This window comes from Pseudophryne corroboree, chromosome 5 (assembly GCF_028390025.1).
Source record: "Pseudophryne corroboree isolate aPseCor3 chromosome 5, aPseCor3.hap2, whole genome shotgun sequence".
NCBI classification, from domain to species: domain Eukaryota; kingdom Metazoa; phylum Chordata; class Amphibia; order Anura; family Myobatrachidae; genus Pseudophryne; species Pseudophryne corroboree.
Genome location: NC_086448.1, coordinates 97,176,614 through 97,188,272, shown reverse-complemented (window position 1 = coordinate 97,188,272; position 11,659 = coordinate 97,176,614). Strand labels below are relative to the sequence as shown.

At 43.3% G+C, this 11,659-nt stretch overlaps 1 protein-coding gene and 2 pseudogenes across 1 annotated transcript in view; all 3 read right to left on the bottom strand.

Moving 5' to 3' along the window:
* Positions 1-322: 322 nt before the first annotated feature.
* On the bottom strand, positions 323-440 carry LOC134931497 (5S ribosomal RNA; annotated as a pseudogene).
* Positions 441-580: 140 nt separating this feature from the next.
* LOC134929941 (5S ribosomal RNA) lies at positions 581-698 on the bottom strand (annotated as a pseudogene).
* Positions 699-2,631: 1,933 nt separating this feature from the next.
* LOC134927268 (ATP-dependent translocase ABCB1-like) overlaps positions 2,632-11,659 on the bottom strand; it is a 406,228-nt gene continuing 397,200 nt past the window's right edge. The window contains exons 26-28 of the mRNA XM_063921480.1: positions 8,569-8,775; positions 7,066-7,212; positions 2,632-6,158 (exon numbers count right to left, since the gene is read on the bottom strand). Coding sequence (XP_063777550.1) covers positions 5,958-6,158; positions 7,066-7,212; positions 8,569-8,775 — 555 coding nt within the window. The 3' untranslated portion in view covers positions 2,632-5,957. The remainder of the gene's footprint in view (positions 6,159-7,065; positions 7,213-8,568; positions 8,776-11,659) is intronic.

Here is an 11,659-nt window from a genome sequence, read left to right as displayed (position 1 = left end):
GAAAAATAAAACTTAACCTTTAATTGTTTCTCAAATAAAAGGAAAAAAAGGGGGATAGTAAGACAATTATGAGACTCGTGTCTGGTGTTTCAGCAAAAAGAAACTTGTTTGACCTTTTAGCAAATGAGGTACAAGTTACTAGGAGAAGGTGAAAATATCAGAAGTAATATATTGGATGGATGTAAGTGTGTTCTGATCAGATGAATGTATCCAGGACAGTCACTGTACATGCCTCAAAACAAAGGTTTCCAAATAGAAAGTGATATGGTAGCAAAGTTGAGTAAACTGAAATTGATCTTTTAAGAGAGATGGAGAGAGGGGGGGCCCACTGCACCTGGTATTCTCAGGGGGTTTCCCATCCTGATACTGACCAGGCCATACCTGCTTAGCTTCCGAGATCGGACAAGATCGGGCGCATTCAGGGTAGTATGGCCGTGGGCCTGAGGTGAGAAAGAGATGAAAGAGGATGGGAAATGATTCTATTGTCCGTAATGTATACAAATCAACCATATGTGGTCCGGGAGTGTTTTTCCAGAAACAGACATGGAGGTATAGTCAGTTTTGGAGAATTAAAAAAGGGGGCCCACCGCACCTGGTATTCTCAGGAGGTTTTCCTTCCTAGTACTGGCCAGGCCACACCTGCTTAGCTTCCGAGATTGGACAGGATCGGGCGTATTCAGGGTAGTATGGCCGTGGGCCAGTGTGAGGAAAATATTGAGTGGAAAGGGAGAATGCACTGCTTTGTGTACTTCACACTCAACCACGACCACTGATGGTCTCGAAATAGTATTTCCAGACAGTATCAAGATGATTTGTAGTGTCTGGGATTAATAGAGATATATTGTGGTTGGGGGAAATTTATGAGTGTAATATAAGGTGTGTGTGTGTATATGTCATGATGATTGGTGAAAAGCTTGTGGAAAGAGATGTATCAAGAGGTAGAATGAAGCTGAAAGATCACTCTGATTTAATGACAAATCACACAATATATGTTAGTCCCTTGGGGGGAAAAAACAGATAAGTGGTCATGTATTGGGAGGGAACTCAAGGCTGGCTCCCAAATGACATTCTTAACCTTAATTCCTGAGTAGGAAGGGTTAAATACCAAAATCTCATATCAAGTGTCAATTGATTAATGATAAAGTATAAAAAATGCTACCATGAAACACATGCATGTTGGAATCACATAAAATGTTACAATAAGTACACTTGTGTGTATAAATCACAGTTAGGTATCTGTAACTAATAGAAGAACCTTGGAGGCATGGGCGGGTGTAAGGACTGAGTACTGCAAATTATCACTGAAAATAGAAAACTGTTATAAAACAGAAAATGTAGTGATAGATTTGTTATCATTGAAAAGATCCAAAGTGCAGTCCGTATTGGGTAGTACAACAACAGCGATTTCTGTGACAGAGGTAAATATGGTGGTATACAGTGGTCTGATAACCGTTACCACTATCTTTGGGTAGACTGACAGCTCTTTACAGACTTGTGGTAAGTATAGACATGATTATAAACCCTGGTGGTCTAGTAGGATTACCCAGTGTAAGTCGTTGCAAAGAGGAAACACAGGGCAGGCGCAAGAGACAATGCAATGTATGGTCAGTGTTGGGCAGGGGAAAGATTCCCGTGCTGCACTGATATATAGTGGTGCGCTTGAGACCCTGGTGGTCTAGTGCTAGTTACCCAGGCCGCACGATCTGCGGCGAATGTTCTGTTGATCTCCCCTGTTCGAAGTCCTGCTGGTCCCGCGGTTAGTGATGAGCGCGGCCGCCCGCTTCCGGATTGGGCGTCGCCGCGATGACGTCACTGTTGGCGATTCTCGACGTACGTTTCACCTAGTTGGCTTGGTCACGAGAGCCCCTCTCCTTTGAGAAACAATTAAAGGTTAAGTTTTATTTTTCTCATCATTTACTCTATTTATATTATATAATTTAATACAAATGAGTGCTCCCAAACAAGGGTTTTTTGTCTTGTCTCTCTTTTTCAACTGAAGAAATTATATATAACTAGGCCCCCTAGCTTGAAGCTCCACCAGTACCACATAGATATGTCACTATTGTGTTTTAAAGTGTCCAATTTCCAGAAACCAGGAAATTGGGAAGTGAGATGGAATAACCAGACAATGACCTTTTCACATAGAGCTGATAAAGTACCTATCGACTTGTACGTAAGATAGCCACAAGTGGGAAGTATTTTCGGTATAGGTATACACGTGGGATAAAAACCATGTGGGCTAGAAAAGTATCACAGGGGTATTGTGCCCACATCATCCAGCCTGATACTTGTACTATGCAAATGAGAGAACTGGGGACCGGTTTCTTTATAAGGAAGATATGTGATATGGTGCTGTTGCATTTTGTCCCTTATGTTCTCCCAGATGATGCCTACTTCATATGTGGAAGGAAAGCGGACAAAGTGGCTTACTCCGAGCTCCGAAGGGTTGTGTTATATTGGCAGAGTACTACCAGAGGTTATGACCATAGCACGCGACAAAATGAAAGACATTCACCGCAACGCTCAGACTCCTTATACTCATTAGTGATGAGCGGATTCGGTTTTACTCGGTTTTACTCGGTTTTACTCGGTTCTCAAAACGGCATCTTATTGGCTCACGGATGTCACGTGTTTTGGATAGCCAATAAGATGCCGTTTTGAGAACCGAGTAAAACCGAGTAAAACCGAACCTCGCTCATCACTAATACTCATACACATTATGAACACATAATCAGGAGACACCTCATAGATAGGACAGAGCACGCAGCCTCTGATTTGATCCATGAATCCACCGGGATTCAGTTCCTTCTCGCATTAGATATCACCCGTACTGCCAGAGGAACTATAAATTATAGGTACATCCATGCGCTAGCGAACTTGATAGAGAATATCACCGAGATGTATGATGACACCTTCAGGTATACGGGTAGGGAGCTACAAGCCTACAAGAAGGAGCTGGTCCAGCACAGGATGGTCCTGAATTATGTCACGTCTGTGACAGGTGGGTACTGTGTTACTCTGGCAACTCAATATGGCGTGAAGTGCTGTACGTATATTACAAATAGCACTGAAGACCCAACGGAGATCATCGACCAAAAGATGGACGAGATCTTGCAGTTAAAGTGGGAGTTCAGAAGGAAACACAACCTTACCTTGACGGCTGTGGGTAATTAACTGACCGGCTGGGCCTCATGCTTGAAACCACTCAAATGGTTCTCTGGGTTAGGAGAGTGGACGCAAAATGTAATTGCGAGTGTAGGAAAGTTTCTCCTTTGTATCCTGGGTGTCGTCATAATTATTGGTTTGATATTCTAGTCTAAGGAGCGAGGGCGTTGTAACAGCGGCAGATTTGATTTATGACCCATCCGTAGAAACAGTGTTATGATAAGGATTGCAAATGAATTTCAAGGCCTGTTTCTTTCACCATTTCTGTTTTCACCTCTACCCAGAAACATCCAACCGGATGTATTATTTTTTTTGTGTCTTACCTTCATCTCTGCAATCTCCAGTTAATAGCACACATAGTCGATAAATGTTATCCACATATAGTGGCACACACATACGTTTCCCCTCCATGTATCATCAAATAAATGTGCTCCCCATTTGTTGGTATAAGAAGCCGGAACGGCGAGGACTAATGGCCTTTGCCTAGAAAGAGCTCGGTAGTGTTTGTTTGCCCATGTACACACCCTTAATACAGGATGAGAAGTATTTAATGTATACTTCGCAATACGTCGAAGCTTATTTAGAACATATACGGCATGATGATACATGCCCCTCAGACATTAATTCATACATACATGCTTTTCCTATCCCACTAGGCTATACATTTCCCACTTACAACTCTACCCCGGTCACCCGAACTTTGTATATAATGTATATGTAATATTTTCAGTTTTATTAGTAATGTGTGGCAGTTATTTAACTGCACGTTGCGTATATTGGCTCACGAAGTCCTGCGTATTAGCGCGTGGTATGAGTAAATACGGTAGCAAACGCATTCGCATGGAAAAGCCACAAAGACATATCTCATATTTAATTCACATAGTACATAATTTACACATAGCCTACACGCACCACACCAGCAAGTTACATTTGCTTCAGAGGTATAACAACAGAGGGATTTGACTTTACAGGATATGAGGGGACAGAATTAGGTTAGGAGGTGGTGTTTGGTATCCAGCTGTACAGTATTTCAAGGGTAATATTCCGATGGCAGTTTGCAGAATGTAGCACGCTCCTGCGCATAGATATGCACAGGAACAGAATATTAATATTACACTGTATTTACTGTACTCTTGATATTCGGCGGGAACCCAGTGGAGAACATCTGCAAGTGCACCTGGACCAGGCAACACCCACCTATTCAAACCGACCTATGACCCCTCCTGTACTGTAAATGACCAGCCCTTTGACCTATGGGTGAAGAGATTACAGTTTCCTTTGTTTCATGATTTGGACAATTGTATAAAAGCCAAGCCTCCTGGCCGTTCAGAGACATTCTCTGAAGGTCATCTATCCAGATTGACTGAGGACCGGAAACGGGAGGCGCTGGCGAACAAACGTATGTATCATTGATTGTAGCCTTTTCTCTTATGTGATTGTATTTCTGTTGTACCCCTTTTTGAGTAAATATTTGTTGCTGGGTTCGTCCTCAACATTACATATACAATTAGTGTCGCATTCCTTTCCTGTTAAAGGTTATAAAGTGTATTCTGCCGCATGTATAGCTACTTTGTGCTTACAGCGTGACGGCGTGCTTACGCAACGTGTACGCATTTGATAGGGGTTTCACACACACACACACACACACACGCGCTTAACGGTCGCAGCGGCCTGGACAGTGGTGTATTTAAGGTATTGCTCTTTTCCTGTAAGTTAAACGAGCTTAACACAGTACTATAGACTTATTACTTAGATTATAACTACTTACAGCCTGAAATGTAAAGAGATTAATTACTACAAGTTTAACTTTGTATACCGCAATGTTCACCTTTACCAGCCCATTTCTTTGTTACGCCGAAATAGAGAATGTCCTAAATTGGGCTTATTTGGAGGGGTGTGATATAGAAGGCCGGCAGTCGAGATGCTGGGGGTGACATGACCGACACCAGCATCCCAACACTTCAAATGCCGACAGGGGACGGGGTAATTATTTTAACCTCCCCTGTCCTCTACCCTAACCCTAAGTCACCTGGGGTGAAGGTTAGGGCTAAGACAGTGGGAGTGGCGGCTAGGGATAAGACTAAGGGGGTGGCAGCTAGAGCTAATTCCCCTCTAGTGCCTAACCCTAACCGGCACCCAGATACTTACCCTTGAGATGTCACCGGGTTTCTGAGTGGTGTCGTTATTCTGGCATCACAACTGCTGGGATGCTGACCGTATACCATTACAGGACGGGTCTCACCTTTCTAAGGAGTCTATTCATGAAGCAGCGAAAAGTGAGCAGAAGTGAGCCAGTGGAGAAGTTGCCCATGGCAACCAATCAGCTGCTCCGTACAATTTTATAGTATGCAAATTATAAATGTTAATTCAATGCTGATTGGTTGCGATGGACCACTTCTCCACTGGCTCACTTCTCCACACTTTTCACTGCTTCATGAATAGACCCCTGAGTCAGGGCTGGAGAGTCTTTCTCTCTCTCTCTACAGGAGATCAGATGCCATCAACAATATCCAGATTAGAGAGCAACATATGTGCCCCAGAGAAGTAAGCACTCACATAACCAATTTACTCTTATGGCTGATACATCTCTTTGGTCATAATGATGCATTTTGCTGTCAGGTGTTGGAGGAATAGACACTGTATATGTACTTTGCTTTGGTCCTAATTGTCCCTGATACACAAATATTGTCCAAATAACTGGCCTTTAGATTCAAAATTAAATAATCTGAATCAGTAAAGGTAACCCATCCTCTGATAAGTCAGGTAGTATAACGTCTGGCCATGCTTCCACCTCATGCGGGTCCCAGCTGTATTGTGACCAGCGAGTGATAGACCCCTTTCTGCTGCAGCAGCTGTTGATGTGTCCCCTGTTCCACGACTCTCCCATTCTGGATCACAGCTATTTTATCTGCATTCTGGATGGTGGACAGGCGGTGGGCAATCACAATACACGTGCGGCCCTCCCGCGCTTTGTCCAGCGCTTCTTGTACAACCTGTAGGGGTACAGAGCAAACACTTATTACAGTTTTACAATACATGTATCTGCACCCCTTATACTGCAACATGGTTTGTTCCACATTCAACGCTTTTTTTTTTTTTTTTGCTTTATCCTATGTAATTAAATAAAAAATAATTACAAATGAATCAAATTAAAAAAGCTTTAATACAAATTCTGCTGTTTGGGAACCTTTCTGACAGTAGTCCAATGGGAAACATCAATTAGGTAATCAGAGACAGTCGGGACTTCATATAATACACTGTAACTGCAATGCTAATGATTTAGATGAGATCAGATGGAGAGGTCATTTCACAAGTAGCCAATAAGCAGTGCTTCTAATACATGCTTGTCAGCTATCCCGGATGTCTGGGAGAGTGAGATGGATGGCCCGTTGGTTTAGTGATGTCATTCACACTGTATTGCATCATCGCAGACCCGCCCCCACTGTAAAAAGGCGCAAATCACAGTATTGAACAGCAGAGGTGGAGTCATGATGACACAATTGTGACACCTCCCACATTCAAGCCCACAACTGAGACATGTCAGCATGTCCCCACCTTTACTGTACTCAGATTTCCCTTTCCTACCCCTCCGGTCCTCAATCTGCATGTCCAGGCATATGATACAAGTCAATAATACATAAATGTATATATGCATTCTGTGTGCACATGTCTGCCACAAACAGGTGTATGTCATGCAATAAGAAAACAAACATACATCCAACTCTAGAAAAGCCCATAGTAACTGTGAGCCGTGTTCTTGATAGTAGCAAGTTATCCCTGCACTGCACTGGTAAAGTTAGAATTATCCTGGTAAAGTTGGAATTATCCGCTGTAGCACCTGTCTGAGTTCTGTTTGAGTACAATAAAAAAAAATGGAATAACTGGAACTCTCTATCCCACCTTTTCGCTCTCTGTATCCAGAGCAGATGTGGCTTCATCCAGAAGTAGGATTTTGGGTTGACGCACAAGAGCTCGGGCAATGGCGATCCGCTGCTTCTGACCCCCGGAGAGTTGGGTGCCCTTATCTCCAACAGACGTGTTATATTTCTATCAGAGAGGCAATGTATTGTAGTGAGGGATAAATACACTGTGCACTGAATACATTGTATAGCCACTGAACACATATAAATACAGTAACACACTGCTCGCTGAAGGGATTCTCTGCATTAATCTACAGTACAGTGACATGATATGTTGGCATTACAGGGTGCAGTCTTATTCTCATCCCTGCACTGCTGGGACACAGGAGAATCTCTTCTCTCCCAGCAATGGATGTCCTGATGGGTGTGTACTGCGTGACCGGTGGTCAGAAGATCGCCAGTCAGCATACCGACGCCAGCATGCCAGCAGCGAAATGCAGGTGGGGGCGAATGCAACAAGCCCCTTGCGGGCTCGGTGGCACCACAGGTTCTATTCCCACTCTATGGCATACCGACCGTCGGGATTGTAAGGTTGTGGGATGAAGGGGGAGGTAATGTGACCGGTTGGTTTAGTGATGTCATTTGCACTGAATTGCATCATCGCAGCCCCGCCCCCCATTGTAAAAAGGCGCAAATCACAGTATTTAACCGCAGAGGTGGAGTCATGATGACACAATTGTGACACCTCCCACATTCAACCCCACATTTCACAAGTAGCCGGTCACATAACTACATCCCGTCCTGATGACTTGTTACAGGTAAACTAGAGTTTCCCAAACTCTACCATTACAGTCCAGGTTCTAAGGATATCAATGCTTGAGCACAGGTGTCTTAATTAGTACCTCAGTCAATTTGATATAACCATCTGGACTCAAGCGTGTATATCTATAAAACCTGGACTGGAATGACGGACTTTTGGAAACTCTAGTTTAACATATCAATCTGCAGATACCAGGGATACGTACTAATAAGTTTTAGGTTTAGCATCAGAATCCATATGAGGAACTCTGGGCCTGATTCAGGTTTGTTAGCAAAGCAAATAAGCACACAATTAGACAAAACCATGTGCACTGCAGGTGGGGCAGATGTAACATGTGCAGAGAGGGTTAGCTTCCTGAGGTTGGCAGGTCATGTTGGAATTTGCAGATCCAAATTGGCTAGAGACACAAGTCTTCAGGGATAAGAATGTTGTGTAATATTGTCACCAATGGCATATCTATGCAGGGTGCAGGGTGAGGGGTGCACTTGGGCCCCAGGGTCCAGGAGCACCTACATCATACACCCTGCACCAATTTCACTTATTTACCTCCTACCAGTCCAATGTCATTATTCCATTGGCATATTTGGACATATGATATCTTTTGGACTTAGGCCCCCTCCAGGTTTTAAATAACCCCATACAAGCAAGTAGCATCCAATCATTACAGAGGACATGTATTCTACCAGCACGATGAGACATCACAGGGACAGAGCAGAGACTCACATTTGGGAGGGCTTCAATGAAGCTCTGGATATTGGCACCTATGGCTGCTCGTTCAATCTCTTCTTGTGGCACCGTCCTGCTGTTATCTCCATAGGCAATGTTCTCCGCTATGCTACAGTCAAACAATATGGGCTCCTGGGACACGATGCCCATCTGGGCTCGGAGCCACTGGATGTTCACTCTCCTCACATCACAGCCGTCTACACTCTAGGAGACAGATACACTAAGGCTAAACATAATAATAATAATAATAATAATAATAACACTGTTGCATACAACTGTTTGGAAATTGTGGTAATTTTTCTTGGCTAAAGCAATTCAAGAACCGTAGTTAACCTAAAACACTTATAGTAAGTCCTGCCCAATTCTAAGCAGTGGATCCAGGGCACATTCTCTGCTATATCCCAAATGGAAAATTGATCCCTGTATCCTGATAAATCTGTAAGACTCCAATTATTTTTGGCATATCGCTTCTCACCTTCTCACTATTCACATCTACAGATACACCATGGAGGAGGTGCCAAGCACAATGACTATTTGCAATGCCTGAATGTGGTTGGCCGGCTTATCAGGGATCACCAGCCACTGACACAATATTGTTTCAGCACTGTAGTTTTTGTCTGTGGAGCATTCGCCACCCAGCAGTGAAACTATATATTGCATGGCGTCGATTCTATTGTGGTGTGACGTAGCGAGGCCACGCCATGATCTGCCAGGACTGGGACGCCACGCCACTTCATGCCAAGACTGGGAGGCTCGAAAGTCGCGCTCAGTGCAAAGATGCAAGAGGACACACCTAAAAAGGTGGTAGGACCAGCGCAAGTAATAGAGACCATTAAGATCCTAACAGGCTGTATATGAAAAAGTCAGATTAAAATTATGATTAGTATTTCAGCCATGGAAAAAACAGCTCCCGGCAACAGTTCTTCATGTCAAATCTGGGATTTCTGTAGACTGAATTTTAGGAACATCTGTCTTTCCTCTCCCTCTATGGGACATCTCCCTCATGGGCATCCCTGATGTGTTTCCACTCGGGTTTAATAAAGGCAATACAATGGTAATATACAGTATGTTCTCAACAGAGGCCTATATGCCCCCTGGAGTTTCTGCATCAAACATGGCTTCCTGGCTGTGAGACCCTTTGAGTACAAGAGAGGCACTGAGCCTGATTCTAAGGGGTATATTTACTAAAGTGTGGAGTTATAAAAGTGGAGATGTTGCTCATAGCAACCAATCAAATTGTACTTATCATTAATCTAGCACGTTCTAGAAGATCATAGATAGAATCTGATTGGTTGCTATGAGCAACATCTTCACTTCTATAAACCTGCACTATAGTAAATATACTCCTAAGCAGCATACATTATATATGTTCACATACCTGAGTGATTTCTTTGCTACTGCACGTGTGCTGAAACCTGTAAAAACTCCCACGGCCAATGTGTTACAGCACAGAGTACATGGTATCAGAAGTGTCTTGTAAAAGTGCTGCGGGCTCCTGAGCGGGACTGGGAGGGGGTTAAACACGCACAGAGATGGTCTGTCTTACGGTCAAGTCACTGAAGTGTCTGCATACACCGATGCACAATGGATCACACTGGAGGCCATACTCAGAGAGAAAATCTGTAACTACCATAAGCATGGGGCAAGCTAGGGGCAGATTGCTATAATCAGGATACTATTAGTGGGACACGTCTCCATCTGCTGGCCCTGTGTATGTGGTAAACATAGTAACATAGTAACTAAGGTTGAAAAAAGACAATTGTCCATCGAGTTCAACCTATGTGTGGTCTCCTATGCAGTCTTATTATAGGACTAGTTATTTTTATGTTAGGGCTAGTTATATTAACTATAATGCGTGCCTACGCACCATAACCCTGAATATCTTTATCCATTCTTAAAGGTGTTGACTGAGTCCGCAGTTTCTACTCTCTCAGGCAGGGAATTCCAAACACGTATTGTCCTTACTGTGAAAAAATCTTTTCGCCTCAATGTGCGGAAACTCCTCTCCTCTAACCTAAGCGAGTGACTACGTGTCCTCTGTGCTGATCTTATAGAAAACAGGTCCCTCCCAAGGTCTGTGTATTGACCCCTTATATATTTGTAGATGTTGATCATGTCCCCTCTTAGTCTCCTCTTTTCCAATGTAAACATGCCTAGCCTTGCAAGCCTTTCCTCGTATTCCAGCGTCTCCATGCCCTTGATTAGTTTGGTCGCCCGCCTTTGAACCTTTTCTAGCTCCAGGATATCCTTTTTGTAATATGGTGCCCAAAATTGCACACAGTATTCAAGATGAGGCCTCACTAGTGATTTATATAATTGGAGTATAATACTCTCGTCCTTTGCATCAATTCCCCGTTTTATGCATGCTAATATCTTATTAGCCTTCTTTACTGCACTCCTACTTTGGGTACTGCTGCTTAATTTGTTATCTATGTGAACCCCTAAGTCTTTTTCCAGTACAGAATCCCCTAATATTACGCCATTTAGTATGTAGGTGTTATTTTTGGTCTTGCCCCCACAGTGCATTACCTTACACTTGTCTGTGTTGAATCTCATTCTCCATTTTGCTGCCCATGCTTCCAGTTTAGTTAAGTCGTTCTGAAGCGACTCAGCATCCCCCTCCGTATTTATAACCTTACACAATTTGGTATCGTCTGCGAAAATTGATAACATGCTCTCTAGACCTACTGTTACTGTAGGTCGTTAATGAATATGTTGAACAAAAGTGGTCCAAGTACAGACCCTTGTGGCACACCACTTAGTACTTTAGTCCAATTTGAAAATGACCCATTGACCACAATGCGCTGCTCCCTATTATCTAACGAATTACTGACCCAAGTGCATATTGTGCTCCCTAGCCCTATTTCTTGTAGCTTGTAGATAAGACGCATGTGTGGCACAGTCTCGAAATCTTTGGCAAAGTCTAAAAAGATTATATCCACCTCCTTACCCTGATCCAGGTTCGCACTTACTGTTTCATAAAAGCCAAGTAAGTTGGTCTGACGTGATCTGTCCTTCACAAATCCATGTTGGTTCCTTTTAAATGACCTTATTTGCTTCAAGGAACTTTTGAATACTGTCCCTTAGA